We start from the raw sequence: 15,315 nt of genomic DNA, 5'->3' as shown, positions 1-15,315 counted from the left end.
TATTAGACACTAGGAACGCCATTCCCTGCCCCATCTGAAAAAGAGAAAAAATCCTCTCTAGTCTCAAAAAGATGCTAGTACTAACACAAGGAAACCAAAATACCGTTTCCTGTGCAACTGTGGGGGGAAGCTGTTAATGCTGACTGTGAGATAGATGCTCAAACCATAGTTAGGAAATTACATCTCTCCTGAGCATATATATTCAAGCGATAGGACTGAGCCACACCAAGCTGCCTACCATTGCAAAGGCTGGAATGGGACATAGAGCAGAATTCCTCACGAAAAAAGCAACCCTTTCCTTATCACTTGACAAAAGGACCTTTGGGATTTTTTAATTTTTGAAGTTTGATGCTGGGCTGTTTTGATTCCTATACTGCACAATAAGAGGTCCAAAACTACCTTGACTATTATGGTGTTAAGCTGAATTCTGTACTAGCTTTCTCTCTTCTGCAGTGGGATGGGAAAAAAAGGGCAAAGGCACACCCTGCTGAGTTTAACAGTTAAATTGCATTATCAGACTGTGTTATGTTTTATGTTCACATAAATGCCACAGCTGTCCCACAGAGATCAGTACATGGGAAACATCTTGGGAACCAGTGTGTAACTTGATCATGCAACATTTTTAGGGCAACTAAGAAAAGCGAAGTTTTATTTTCAAAGCTATGCTCAGACTAATTCAGGCACAGATGCTGTAATAGCTGGAACTTTCTATTCTGCCTTTCCATTGTTCATGTGTCCACACTCCTTTGCAAAAGCAGAGTCAGCTTCACAAGTCAGGGAAAATTATTTCCAAAATAACTGTCCCTGTCAGAAGCCAGTCTTCTGGCTCACTAGCGGTGATCAAGAGATTTCTTGATGTTGAAACAGATGAACGAAGGTCAGCGTCTGGTGGGATGACAGCACTACTCTGGCAATGTGGCTGAGGACTGTCTCCTTTTCGGCTGAGGAGATAATATGGTAACTGAAAAGATCTTTGCACACAGAAAGAACTTACCTCATTGACAAGCAAGCTTTATGATTAACTTGATGTTAATCTTTCCACGTAAGTCAATACAGCCCCATAACAAGAGGCCACAGCATTTACAATCTGAGTTTGCATTGGAAAAAAATCATTGCCTAGATCTCCCAAAAGGTCAACTAGCCACATTTAAAAACAAAACAAACCCAAACCCCAAAATCCTGCGGTACCCTGACTGAGACTCCTGCGCTAATCAAGACCAAATCCTAGACCCTTTCTCATTGATCAGGTTCTCAGCTGTCATGTTTACAGAAGAGCTTTGTTCTCTAAATGCAAGTGTTAAAACAGTTGAGTGACAGCTGTTGTCAAAATCTGTTAAACAAATCAGTGTCATCGGTTTTTATTAGGACAGGTTGCTACCTAGTCTTATTTATATAGAATTCAGTAACTGAATAAATTTTTGGTGATCTCTGATTTTTGGCTAAGAACAAAAGGACTCTTGTCCCTGAATTTGTTAACAAAGCAAAGAATTATATTGAATAACGAAACTCAGACTAATGACAGAGTTCCAATTTCTGTTCAGTATGGCTCCATCCGTAATAACTATAATCAAGTCAGCAGAGTCAATCATAACAGAATTAAAGGTTATAATGCGGCTACATTGTGAATTGAGAAACCGCTGCAAGAAGGATTTTAACTGAGTTAAAAGGCACAGTTATGTTCTGTGTATGCTCCAAAAATATCTAACCACGCAGGTACTGTGACTGGCTGACAACTTCACCAGCGCTACACAGCAAACAAAGCTTCAAAAGAGGTTTTATGGAAACACAACATTAGTAGTCAAATAGCACGAAATCTTACATACTGTAATAACACCAGCAGAGAAAGACATGGAAAATATATTTATCCTTGCTGTTATGCTCATTTTTGGAATTTTTTCTCTGAACAGGTTTACAAGATCTGACAAGGCTCAGGGTTTAACTTGCGGTTTTTCAAGCTGTGTTCTAGCTTGTTTGTTTTACAAATAGCTTGAGGGACAAATCTTCTTTACTAAAGAACCCCCCTCCCCCTCCCCAGAACAAGCCTGATTTTAAAGGAATGCAGGTATTTGTACATGAAAAGAATAATCAATTAAAAACAAACCTTGAAAATTTTATAATGGCAGAACATCCCAGTAAGAAGCACGCAAGTAAGTACAGGATAGCATTTCTTAAAGACATTCCAACACAATTTAAGCAGGGGATTTCACCTTTTCCCAATTTCAGATATTTCATGTTAGACATACAATGAATATATTATGAACACTGTAAAAGTAAATGATTGACTGAAGAGTTACCTTGCCAAAAAGCAAAATTCACAGATTCAGCATGGCATGCAGAAATAGGTGGATGGTGACTGACCTAATAGCAAGACATGAAAAGAGGGGGGAAAAAAAAAAGAAAAGGACATATTAACACTTGAACAGTCATTTTGGTTTGGGTTCTTTTTTTTTTTTTTCCTCCTTCATTTTTCAGAGAGGGTGGTGAGGCACTGGAACAGGTTGCCCAGGGAAGCTGTGGATGCCCCATCCTGGAATTGTTCAAGGCCAGGCTGGATGGGGCTTTGAGCAGCCTGGTCTAGTGGGAGGTGTCCCTGCCCAGGGCAGGGGGCTGGAACTAGATTGGCTTTAAGCTCCCTTCCAACCTAAATTATTCTATGATTCATTCATATATGGCATTTACAAATTGAACATTTACTTTCCTTTTGCAGTTGTGGCCTGAAGGGGGAGTCAGTGAGATTAATAAGGTACAGAGACCTACCAAGCCTTGAAAGAAATGGGAAGCACTTATTTTAAAAGGACTGTGAATTTTGCTCACCGAGTGAAGATCTGACTATATATTTGTACCCTGTCTCTAATGTGATAACTACATTTACCCTTAGGGCCTCCTTAATATATTAACAGAAGCTGCACTTTAAGCACACAGACAAAAGCAAAACAAACAAAGGGACAAATTCTTCTGTACAGTAAATACCCACAAAACCCTGACTATGAGGGAGGACACAGTGATCAGCATCCCTGAGGGGGCCACGGGTGGAGATATCAAGCCATGAAATTCCATCTGGCAAACCTCTACTACTGTAGTAGTAACACTTCAGGCTTTTTTAGTGCAGAACTCTAACCACGCACACTGCATTTTATCAGCTTTTGGGTAATAGCACATACATTAGAGCAACAACCACAACAGCAAAGCAAAGACTGTGAGTAAATAAAGAAATACATAATGCAGACTATTAAAATGGACTAGCAAATAATACCCTTCTGGGTGAACACGACTAACAGTTGACCAGGACGAACTCTTTGATGTGTAATGCCTACTGTTCTTTTGACAGACAACTTTATTTTCAAGTCAAATTGCTATTTCCCACTATGAATTTAATTTCTTAACCACATACATGGATCAAATACACTTTTACTTTCTTCTTTGTTACTCATTTTGCAAATATGTTATCCAGCACTTTTTCTGCAGGCATCCAGTTACTTACTGAACATCCTCTACTTGGTTTAAAAAAACAAACAAAAAACCCCTACTAATTACTCTCAGCTATGCCCTAATTGCCCAAGAGCAACACTCTCTCTCACATACTGCACTAAGATTAACCCCAGATGTCGTTATAATTCATGGGTTAAATTTAGCTCTCACTTAAACTGTTATAATTCCAGAGTAAGGTCATGGAGCTAAGTGGAGTTATTCTAAACTCACAGTTTAGAATAGTACAGAATTCTGTAATAGAACAGAATCTCTATTATTTTATAGATTTTTCCTACCTGTTTCATGGATTACATACTATCTGCACTAACAAGTTATTTAGAGTAAGCATCAAAATGCTTGCACAAACAAGCAATAAGCAACAGCTCCTGATGCAAAGAGAAATATTTTATGCTTGCAAACTGCATGAAATTTCTTTCCTCCTATATTGCCCTCCCTTCCTAATATTCCTCCATGCCATACTATTACAGTAACTTTACCATTCTATAAACTCATGTCACATATTGCGTGTATTAGAACAATAGCTGTTAATAGCCCAAGCCCCCTCATGTATTAAAATTCCTCTTTAGAAAAAGTAGCCTTTGTACTGATTAATCCAATATTCAGGGGAAAATCTCTTCCTTTATTTCAATCTAACATTAAGCTCAGTACCAATCTTTACTCAGCACTGCAGTGCTCTATACACATCATCTCAGAACTGAAGTAACACAATGAAGGACCAGATATATTACTTGAACTTTAAATTTGATTCTTGCTTTGACTGTTTTGCCTTTTTTTTCCCCTTATTTTTACTCTTGCCTGTGACATTTCCCAAGACTATGGAAAGATAAAACAGCACTCCTTTTTGTCAGTTCTAAATTATAATGTACAAAATGTTGTATCTTCAGAGGTGGTGAAAAACACTTTTCGTTTCCTAAAGGATGCCTCTTAGAAGGCTTTTTTGGATCAAATCTCTAGGTTGTACACCCTTCCTCACTGCACTTTTTGTATTTTTTTTTGTTATGTCTAGACAGAACGAGACAGCTTTCAATTATTCTTACTCTGCTAGGCACCAGATTATTTAAGTTTTATCTCTTTTTAAGATAGGTCTCAAGCTTAGCAATTTTGGTAGCTTAGCTGGTTTAAATCTAATATTTTTCACCCATACTTAGTAATTATTCTCCTACTGGGGAACTATTTTCATAAACACTCAGACCTTGATGTGTTGGATACATCCCTCACCTACTAAGCTGTGGCACCAGACTTGGAAGGCTCAGCCCACAAAGTATTTGGACAGGAAGCAGAAATTTTCACGGTGCCATAGCAAATACTAGTGGTTGATTGACTCACACAAGGGAAATATTTGTTATAAAAGAAGACATTAAACAGCTGAAGATACAGTATTTTTAATGATCACACACAAAAGAAAATGACAAGAATGTGAATGCTTGTTGCAGTCATGATCAGATTTCAGCATGGGGAACTGCACTCTACTTAACCAAGTTATCTAGTTACTGTAGTAGGCAGCCTGCCAGCCCTTGCTTCTCGACTGTCAGCTGCCGGTTGACATGTTCCATCCCAGAGTGAGCAGACTTTCCTCAGAAAACAATTTCCTTCATTTATAATGCTGCAACCTCTCTTGAGTTTTGCTGGGCTCAGGTTACGTAAAGTAATTTTGTATTTCCCCTAATTCCAGAGGATTCCAGCCACGCATTTAGAATTAAGCAGTGTATCAAGTAGCAAATGTAAGGGTTGCAGCATACAGTACCTGTTCCGCAAAGAACTGGAAACCCTTATCTTCACGAATACATTCATAGGTTTCTCCAAGCACAGGATTAAATGGCTTACTTCCAGCTCGGTAGTAACTGGATGCATATGCAGAGACTGCAAATGCAGCTATATACACCTGTGAATAACATATGTGGAATTTTAATTAAATAATTTACCACAGCCATGCACAATTTTTGCTAAATAATTTGATTTAACAGAAGAAATAAAAGGTCTTATCCTGACATCAGATTCTGTATTTTTCCCCATCATTTGCAGACTACAAACGTGAATGCCTCCTGCAAGTTAAGCACTAGCTCACACGTTAAAGAATTATTCAGTTTTCAGAGAGTCATTCAATGGTCCAGGGATGGAGTTATTAGGGTCAAGCCCTGCAAATTTAATCAACTGAAAACAGCATTTCTGAAAACTCTCTGAAACCACTTAGCATTCTGCAACACAGTTGAAAGCAGTAACCTTAAAAATCACTGTTAGATTTTGTATTATAACTGGCTTTTTTAATTATAGTCTGTGATTCTATGGATCTCCTAAATATGGCACAGGAAGCATGGGATAAGTTTTCACAAAGTTTGCTATTTCTAATGCACTTTGAACTGAATTGCCTTTTATCTACTGTGTGCTATTACCTAATTGTGAAACTGTTCTTGATTATGACTGAGACACAGGTAACCCTTCCAAATTTTTGCAGTCAGCTAAGGCATAATTCCTCCTAAACCTGAGGAATTGGAGTTTATGGTTGTTCAATTCAGGCCTCTCTCATACCATATTTCTCCCGTTTCATTTCTTTTTCCTCATCTCGTGAAAACGTAGATGCTCTCCTTTCACAATTTCAGAAACTACATCCACTTCAGAACGGCTCTTTGATGAACTATTACAATTACTATGAAACAGCTAGCATTAATTTTGACTCAGGAATTTCTCAAAGACAAAGAATACTCCATTCTGAGGCAATTTCCAGATGCTTGGGTGTGGGAAGGAGGGGAAAAGCTTATTTTCACTCCCCTATGAACAACTACTGCTCATTTCCTTTTCCTTTTAACATATGTTCTCAAGAGAACAAAAAAAGCCATGCACCTAAACCCCATGTTAATAGCCACACCTTCTGTCCTGAGAACAGGCACAAAATTGTAACCCTTGCACAGCATCAGAATGGAGCAAGAGGCTTTTCAAACAGTATTTATAACACGGCTATTTACATTCATTAATAACCTCATTTTAAGATAAGATATATTGAGTTGCAAAGGCTTAAGTCAGTTTAAGGGACAATCTCTAGCTTTAGAGAGCTTTTAATCCCTTATTTATGGGCTTACATATTAAGTAGTTCTTGTATACCTGGAAGCGGAACAACTGAAAGGCATTTTTCTCCTGTTCTCTTGCCAAATGCTGAATTCAGGGTTCTGCACTGGCAGAAGACGACACCATTATTGTACCTAACATACATTCATATTGCCTGGTTTTGATATCCTGAACATTTTGGATCAACCCAAAACTTCACAAAACCAGTTAATAAAAGAAATGGAGATCATTTAGTTAATATAAAGATATCGCAGTAGTGTAGGGCTGGAAGATGCAGCACCTTCTACGCACAAATGTGTTACTAGATTAGACACCCTTAAAAAAAAGATGTACTGTAGCTTTCATACTCAAGAGGGAAGTTTACCAGCTCAACCGCTCCCTTCCTTTTTGCTGTAAATTTTTAATCTTACAAAGAGCTGCAAAACAGAACTAAACTACATCTTTGTTTAGATATAGGGAGAGAGACGTCCTGACAAAGCAACAGAAATTATGCAGAAGAGTCAAAAATAGGGGGGGTGTGTAAGCATGTAAAGACACACGTTTGGAAAGTCTGCCTCTCCCAGTTGAGAGAAAAAGAAAAATGGAACAGAACATCTTCAGTTCTTTGGCAGATTGTTTTTATATTTACTCTATTCTAATTATATTGAATGTTACTAAGTGTTTGGAATAATATATTTACCATCCGTTCAAATGGGTTAGGTGTATGCGCTGCTTTGTCTAGTAGTTCACTGTACTCCAGCTCCTCGCAGAGACGCTGAAGGGTGTTAAGTGGCTCATTTAATTCAACAGGCATCGCCACTTTGGAGAGATCCTTTCCTATGTTATTTCTCAGGATATTCCACAGGCTGATGTTACTTGTATTAGGACATGGAGCTGGTAAACATGTTCTCCGTTTAGAATTGCATCCAATTCCACTTTCAGAAATACAGTCTGAAAAGGAAGGAAGTGACAGACCAAGTCAATTCACTGTTTACTTAGTTTCATCCCCTTTGCAAACATACATTAAAATGCAACCACCTTTTTTCTGTCAAAAATTCCTCCCACCCTCACAATTCATTCAAGTATTTCACTTGTGGTTTGAAGATAACCTGTTACACAAATGATAAAGTTAAGAACCCGCTTTTAATTTCTGTATGTTAACTGAGGTAAATGTCAGGTACAAAAGATGCATAAAAAAATTACATCCTTCACCTTAAAGCCTATAAGAAAGGCTCAGGCTTCCCATTGAATTTGAAAGAGTGAGTACTATAACTATTTTATTTGTAAAACAGAAATGGATTCCTATCTGTTTAAGGGACATAAAACCTCCCCCCTTGACAGAGCTTCAATTAAGTTGACAATTCTCATAAGGCAAGGCGTAACCTACAGATACAAGCACAATAACAACTCCTACCTATCTTTTCCTGCTTTTTTGAATACTCCTACCAGAGAAATTTACTTCACCAGATTTACATGCAGGCTTTTCCACAGTGCTCTCCATAATGCTAAGTATTTAAAAAAATTTCGTGATGTTAGCTTTAAGTTACACCCATATGTTGGTGGAGAAATGGCCTGTTTTAAAGGTGGAAAAGTTGAAGCAACTGTGGAGCTATGGGTTTGCTGAAGATAAAAAAAAAGGACTTGTGTCAAGAGTCCTTGACATGAATATCTGAGGCCTGTGTTGCTATGTCAAAGCAATTGGAACAGGATAAATAGTTCTAAGTGCACCATGAAATGATTTGTGGCAGGATCAAAACAGAGTTAAAAGCTTCTGCAACGGGCACTACTCTGAAGTGTTTACATTGCTTAGCTGTACATCAATATCGTTTCAGAGAGGAATACGGTTGCCACTACAAGAACATATTTTATCTTTAGAAGCACCAGGAAGCTCCTGCCCAGAATCAGTTACCATTTGGAGACATTCAGGTATAGCCCCAGCCTGTCAGCCCCTGTCCTCATCCAGCTTTCCTCACACCGCTTTGTCTTGGAGGAATTAAAACAGCACTGGGCGGCACATCTTTCCTGTGTTGCACGTGCCCAAAGTACCATTGCCCTTAAATGCATAATTTCAACCAGTATTTCCTCTGCTGGTCCACTGACATAAGCACGATACCAGCAGTGCTTCCAACAGTGACAAAGTGCAGGTAGCCACAAGGGCTAACGTCTCCAGCACCGCTATCTATGCTGGCCCATGCCTTAGGATGGGTTTAAGGATTTAAAGTGTAATCAGCAGCCTCAAAGTTTTGAGGAAGAAGTTTCCATCTTTCCTGCCACTCACAAACCAGAAGTCCTAGTATCTCATACGATAGAGTTACTGTAACAAGGACAGGTGAACTATTTGCAGTCTGCTGCCCATCTCTCTCTTTTTGCATAAAAATGGTGTGGGCACTATGAATCAAAACATCTACCAGAAGCAATTATGCTGTTCAGAGTTAAGAGGTGGGCTTGGAATATTCCCTCTTGGAATAGTTTATTTATATCAGAAGAGGCCAAAAAGAAGAATGTTCCTGTAGATACCTGAGAAATGAGGGGATATCTGGAGAGGAAGGAGGTAAATGCTAAAAAGTTATCCTTGTTCAAAAGAGCTCTCTGAAATGGGATTTAGCTATGTCCTTTGACAGCTTCTGATTAAAAGCAGAATACTAATTAACTGAACTATGTATTCTGAACCAGTCCATTAACTGGGGTAAACTGGTGACAAAACTGAGTAGAGAAACAACAAAGATATTTGGATACCAGCTTTTCCATACAGTGAAGTTTTCCCACCTTCCATGAAAAGAAAAGCCTATGCAAAACCTGGTTTGCAAGAGACGTGACAAATGGCCAGCAACAATACTGAAGGAGATTAAGACATCTGGCCTCCAACTAGACTCAATGACTTTTAAGGCCAGACTGGACCGTTATCATCATCCGGTCTGACCTTCTACATTATAGTGGCCAGAGGATTTTATCATAATCCTACAATTTATAGTTCAGCTAAAGCCCTGTAGGAAAAAGACATCCAGTTTGCTATTAACGGGAGTGGCAGGCTGCCTGAAGCACAGAAATAGCAGGTACCAGACAAGCATGTGGAGGCACTGCTAATACAGAAGAGCTTCAGTGATGGTCTTTGCTACAAGAAGATGAACAGACAGATTAGTACAGTTTTCTAAGGTCCAGATCATGAGAAAAATCAATCTGTATTATTTCCTATCTTTCAAAAAAACAATCTTCATTTTTCAACAGTAACAGAATACAACAGATCTCCCAGGCACATCAAACTACCTGAGTTCTTCCACTGGTCCTTGGAGATGCTCAGGAAACAGCTGCTTGTACAAAAGCACTGTTCAGCATTTTTGAAGATAAAAATATATTGATAGAGTGGAAAGAACATTGTGGTTAGCTGAAAAGAGCTGAAGGCACAAAGCCAATTAGTTTGTTATGACCAATTCTTCTCCCTCTTTTTTTGATTCTGTCTCTAATTAGCAAGACAGTTAAATAAGCATATGTACTAATACGACTATCATGATTAAAACATGCAAAAAAGAAATCCTTATGGTCATACACCAGGCCTGCCAGTGTGTAATTATTCTCATGTTTAAACACTGAATTCTGCTAAAAACAACAGAACTCTGAATGCCGTTTTTAAATTGCAGACTGAAAAAACAGAGTGACAAGAAGAAAATTACATTTTGAAAAAAAGAAAGCAGCTAGGCCTTGCTACTTTGAAAAGTGGTGTGGCCATGAAAGGAACTGAAAAGGAGTGGGAGTTGCACAAAAGAAACCAAAAAAATACGTGTTTCTCTGCTGATACAGAACCACCATCCTGCTTAATCAACGGTGCCTGGGTCCTGTTAATCAGATTAGCAACAATGCGCTGTTCTAAACAAATCTGAGGCTGTAAGAGAAAAAAACACAGGCTGTTCACATCTCAGAGCCTGTGATATCAAATTATTTCTAGTAAGAGAAGAAAAAAATAATCCCAAACAAAAAGAAACAAAGAAAATTCTCAAAACATGGTATAATAAAGCACTGAACTTACCTAACGTTTGTCTTTCATTCTCCATGTCATTGCTTAGATTATCTTCTGAGGCATTATCACTGATATCACTTACATATGAGTCATCATCCGATACCTAAGTGGAGGGTGGGGAAATAAGCAAGATAAATCACTCATTAAAATAAACCCATATGCACATGAAAATTGTTACTTTCCACTACAATTACCACTTTAATAGATTTACACTGTTTAAGACGTGTTTCAGTATTACAGGAAAGTACTAAGAAGTCCAAAGATGACATAATTGAGTTTGGAAGAAATTAACATCATTGAAAATTCAGCTATTCTTTTAGTGGAGACGTGCTTCATCTTCTTGGCCCCACAGCTAGGGCGGCTTTCCTCATATCGAAAGCCAAGTCTGAGAGAGGTGGCAAAATGAGCTATTAAGTTTCAATATGCAGGACATCAGCCCCGAGGTACCTACAGGTACCACAAGGACAGGTATGAATACATATTTCTATGATACCATTTCTTAAGCACCTGTGTAACAACTCCAGGCAGACAGTACAATATATGCAGCGTCTGCATACTAGCTACCTAACTGCCATTTGCCTCAATGTGCGTATAAGACTTCTCCATAATAATTCTTACATTTTACTGTGAAGAGACAATGACAACAAATAAATACATGCAGCGTATTAATTTCTAAATGTTTTGACAATTTTCATTTTCTGGCAGTCATCTGATGTGCCAGATGACTCAGAAAGACTGCACGTCAAGTAGCAGATCAGAAACTACATCAGAATGACGTCAATCTTAATGCTCAGACCTCATTTTCTGAAGAGCTAGCAGACAGTAGGACTTCCTGGGCATCAAAAAATTCTGTGAGAGAGTCAGCTATAGACAGTCTGCTTTCATTGGAGACCTGGTGAACCAGACCTCTGCTTTCTTCTCTTGAATTTTCCTGTTTAAAAGCAATAAGAAGTTTTGAGAGGAGAAGTACCACAAATAACACTCATGCATGCAATTCTACAGTCACATAACTCGAAGGGCTGTAAAACACTGGGAGAAGATTGCCCATGCTCCTCTCCAGTTTAGTGAAAGGTAGCATGTGTTTCAAACAGCGATTTAAAACCAAAGTAAAACAGACCAAAGAGAAGAAGAAAAAAAGAAGGAAAAAAGCAATGTGTATTCAGTAAATCAGTTATGGTGCTGCACGTACGTTTTCCTCAAACAAAACTAAAAATCAAAGTGCTTTGATATTTGAATGATTTAGCCTGATATACACAAGTGTATCATGAAAAAGCCCCCAAAAGAGCAAAACTCCAATCTCTTTATATTACATCCTGGATTCACATTCCCTTCTGATCTTAGCAAATGAGTTAGTCTTCTCCTCCTACGCCTTGTTTAATGCAAAGCCTGTGGTGCAGTGGCATACAAAATTCAGAGGGGCAAAGTTGATTTCTATATAATAGCAATGCGTTCCTAGCTCTCTTTCTTCACTAGGTAATTTTCTATGCCGTGCTTTGAAAGCTTTCCTTCATATCCACGCCTGAGACAGCTCTGTGTAAACCAAACCCAACGTATTATCAAAGCCATGTAAGTGATACTGCTTTTGCTGCTGCAGGCACGTTTGACTGCCACAGAGATCTTGGTAACTCCTCCCATGGAAGCTCTACAGATCATTGATGTAAGTAAAGTTACAAAAGGTGGCCTAGCAAAGGTGGGGTGACCAGTGAGACTTGATTCATTCTGTGCATGCAGTAAAAAAGTTGGAGAACATTGTGCACTCTTGTTTTCCCTTATAACTCCACCAACACTAAGGAAAAGGGTTACCTGGCCCAAAGGAGTGTATCAGCTGTTCTCAAGCTTTTCTCCATGAGATGCTTTACTAACTTGTAACCATGACTGCCCTATCATGATTTTGGAGGAATTGTAGTGTTTTACTTTCAGAACAACATAAGGAACAATCTGACATGCCTATAATCAAACTGACAAATCTTCTTTCAAAGCTTTTCTGCCAGTAGATTTTACTGTAGTATGGAATGTTATTCAGTACATGCTGATAATGGGGACATGATAACAAACCAAACTGTTATCATACAAAAAAGTTATTATAAAAAAAAAAAAAGTTCTGATACAGCAGCAAGAAAAGAGGAAGTCTCCACATTGTCTCTTCTGTGGGAAGGCAGTTACGCTAGGGTGCTACAAGTGAAAAAAGAAAATCTTACACATGTAAGAATTGCTACTGGGATTGTTTCCCATACTATTTTGAATCTGAGAAGGAAAGCGAGCAGGAAAGGCTCATAAAAGAACATCAGGTTTTTATATTTATCACATGACAGTTTCAGGTTGTCTTCTTTCATTTTCCCACCCTGGCACGATAAACTACAACATAAACTGCCCAATAGACAAAGTAAACTTTTACCTTATGCAAAGACTTGAGATAATAGTTTATACTGCTTCAATTTTCACCTGTCTATCATAGCGCCAAGTTTTGTGCAGTGGCCCTGTCTTCCTCACCGCAGCACTACTGTATCACAGTCCTCAGACAAATCTAAGCCAAACTTCTCCAGTATAAGTGATTTCATCCTTAAGCTCCATCCCAAACCATGCCAGGGGGAATTTTTGAATGAAACCTCTAAATGACCTTTTGAAGGCTATTTTTGTTGTGCGTGTGTATGTGGTGTGTGTAGTGCATAGAACAAGTTTCAGGAAATAATCCATCGTCATTGCAAGGACATCCACTAAATATAAAAATAAAGAACTGAAATTAAAAATCAATGCGTTAATGCTTGTTTGGATAGCAGTTCAAGTGCTGTTCAAATTCTCATGGGATTAAAAGCAAAAGGCATTAGAATGATCAACTACTTTGAAGAAGAAAAAAAAACAAAACGAACTGCTAAATATGACCAAAACACATCTCTACTAAAACAGAACTAAACCAGAAGTGAACAGACGGAATGACTAAACTGTCATTAAAAATAAAAGGAAATAAGTTATATAAAACCCCTGCCATTACATCCACTGAAGTTCTAATGAAAGATTTATACTACAAGCACAGCAGAAGTTTCTGTATGAGGTAACATTTAGAAAAATCCATCTGAATTAACACAGTTCTTGCTTCCCTCACTAGCACCATTAACACGTAGATCCCATGACCTATAAATAACCATATTCACATGGATTCTGCAGCAAGCCAAAAAACTGTCTGAACAACAGCATGTCTTAAACTGGCTCACTGAATATGTAGAAGACTCCCTGGCTTCACACAAAGAAAACGAAATGGCTGAGAAGGTTCCTGTATGTCTCATTTCTTTGATCCTTTCATGGAAATGTCTGGGAGCTGTTCTAACCCTTACACAAGCCACACTGGTAGCCAGCGTTCTGGACTAACATTATTTAGACAGGCAACAGAAAGAACTACAGAACTTGAAAGTTTACAAGGGAAGAAGGGGGAGAGAAACAGTAGCATGAGGGCAACAAGGCATCAGCTCTGTTCATGCTGAATGGGAAGCCAGGCAGGAGATGAGGAAGACCACCAGGAACCAGTAGCAAAAAAGCCATGGAAATGTGCTCAGGAAAACTGCTCACAAGGAAACTCTTTGAAATCAGTTATTACACAGTGCATCATCAGAAATGACTCATAACCATGAAAGCGACTCATTTTACTAACACAATACACCACAGCAAAGACATGAAGAACAAGACAAGATGCAGCTATACAGCACTGTCTAGATGTAGGGGCTTGAGGAACAGACATCACTTGAAAGAGGAAATCCATACCCACCTTCACCAAATCAGGACTTGATTTTGCATTAGATGCTGAATCAAGGATCATAGATTCGGCATGTATTCTGCGTAACCGGTCTTTAAGATCTGTGTTTTGTGCTATTGCCTGGAATATTTAACAAAAATATTGGGGATATAAAGTTCTCTCAACTAACTTGAACTTGGCTTTATTGTGTAAAAAGAGGTGAAGAGTATTTAAAGTGCAATATAAAACACCACCATCGCATGATTTTTTACTGGTTCAGGAAATCTTTTATTATAAATGCTTCAAACCTTGTTCATTATCTCTGAAATTAAAACTATTCTTGTTCAGTGTGACGGAAAAGTCACATGAATAGAGAAAAAAAGCCAAAGATGGCAGGTATATTTCAAGTTACTAGGTTTTGCAGGCTGATTTAATAAGTTATAAATAAATTTTGTGCATCTTTTTTCTTTTAAGCTCCCTTCCTTCAACCCTATCTCCAACCTAGCCTCTCTCAACATTAATTCTTACGCTTGCCACATCCAAAACCATTTGATTTCCCCATCAGCCTGGTATACTGACAGTTCCCTTTGCCTTCCGCTGACAGAGAAATAAGACTCACATTCCGACAGGTACAGCTACAATTTGTGTCCTATCGGCTTATAACGGCAATGATCAGAATAAAAAGCCTCTACTGCAAACTCATGTTTGTTACATGTTATTTACTCATGCTGGGTGCATCTGATGGGCAGATGTCAGTTAGAGTAGACTTGTAGGAAGAGAATGCAACCCTGCCTGCAATGAAAATATCTCTGAAAAAAAAAGATTGGGTTACTAATTTTGGAGCAATACTGAAGACTTACTGCCCATTTTAGTGATCTGAATCAATACTAGGATGTGGAGAACCCTGCTGTTTACACATCTGCTTTGTCCCACAAATGCTGAAATCAAATGCCACAAATGATTTCAATAGTAATTTTTGTTGGAAATTGTCTTGAGGGCAAGAAAGACAGTAAGCTCAAAGTGATGATGCAAGGGAGAAAGTAATTTCTGG

General features: G+C 38.4%; 1 protein-coding gene across 5 annotated transcripts in view; it reads right to left on the bottom strand.

Annotated features, from left to right (window-relative positions):
- OSBPL3 (oxysterol binding protein like 3) overlaps positions 1-15,315 on the bottom strand; it is a 93,815-nt gene that overhangs the window by 13,192 nt on the left and 65,308 nt on the right. For 4 of the 5 annotated variants that reach the window (XM_054192242.1, XM_054192243.1, XM_054192244.1 and 1 more), the window contains exons 13-18: positions 14,298-14,405; positions 11,337-11,471; positions 10,550-10,643; positions 7,229-7,479; positions 5,234-5,371; positions 2,295-2,358 (exon numbers count right to left, since the gene is read on the bottom strand). In XM_054192242.1, the coding sequence (XP_054048217.1) occupies positions 2,295-2,358; positions 5,234-5,371; positions 7,229-7,479; positions 10,550-10,643; positions 11,337-11,471; positions 14,298-14,405 (790 nt within the window). The remainder of the gene's footprint in view (positions 1-2,294; positions 2,359-5,233; positions 5,372-7,228; positions 7,480-10,549; positions 10,644-11,336; positions 11,472-14,297; positions 14,406-15,315) is intronic. The other variant, XM_054192246.1, reaches the window with a different exon arrangement.

This window comes from Rissa tridactyla, chromosome 2 (assembly GCF_028500815.1).
Source record: "Rissa tridactyla isolate bRisTri1 chromosome 2, bRisTri1.patW.cur.20221130, whole genome shotgun sequence".
NCBI classification, from domain to species: Eukaryota; Metazoa; Chordata; class Aves; order Charadriiformes; family Laridae; genus Rissa; species Rissa tridactyla.
The sequence above is the reverse complement of the archived record's forward strand: the minus strand, read 5'-3'. Positions and strand labels throughout refer to the sequence as shown.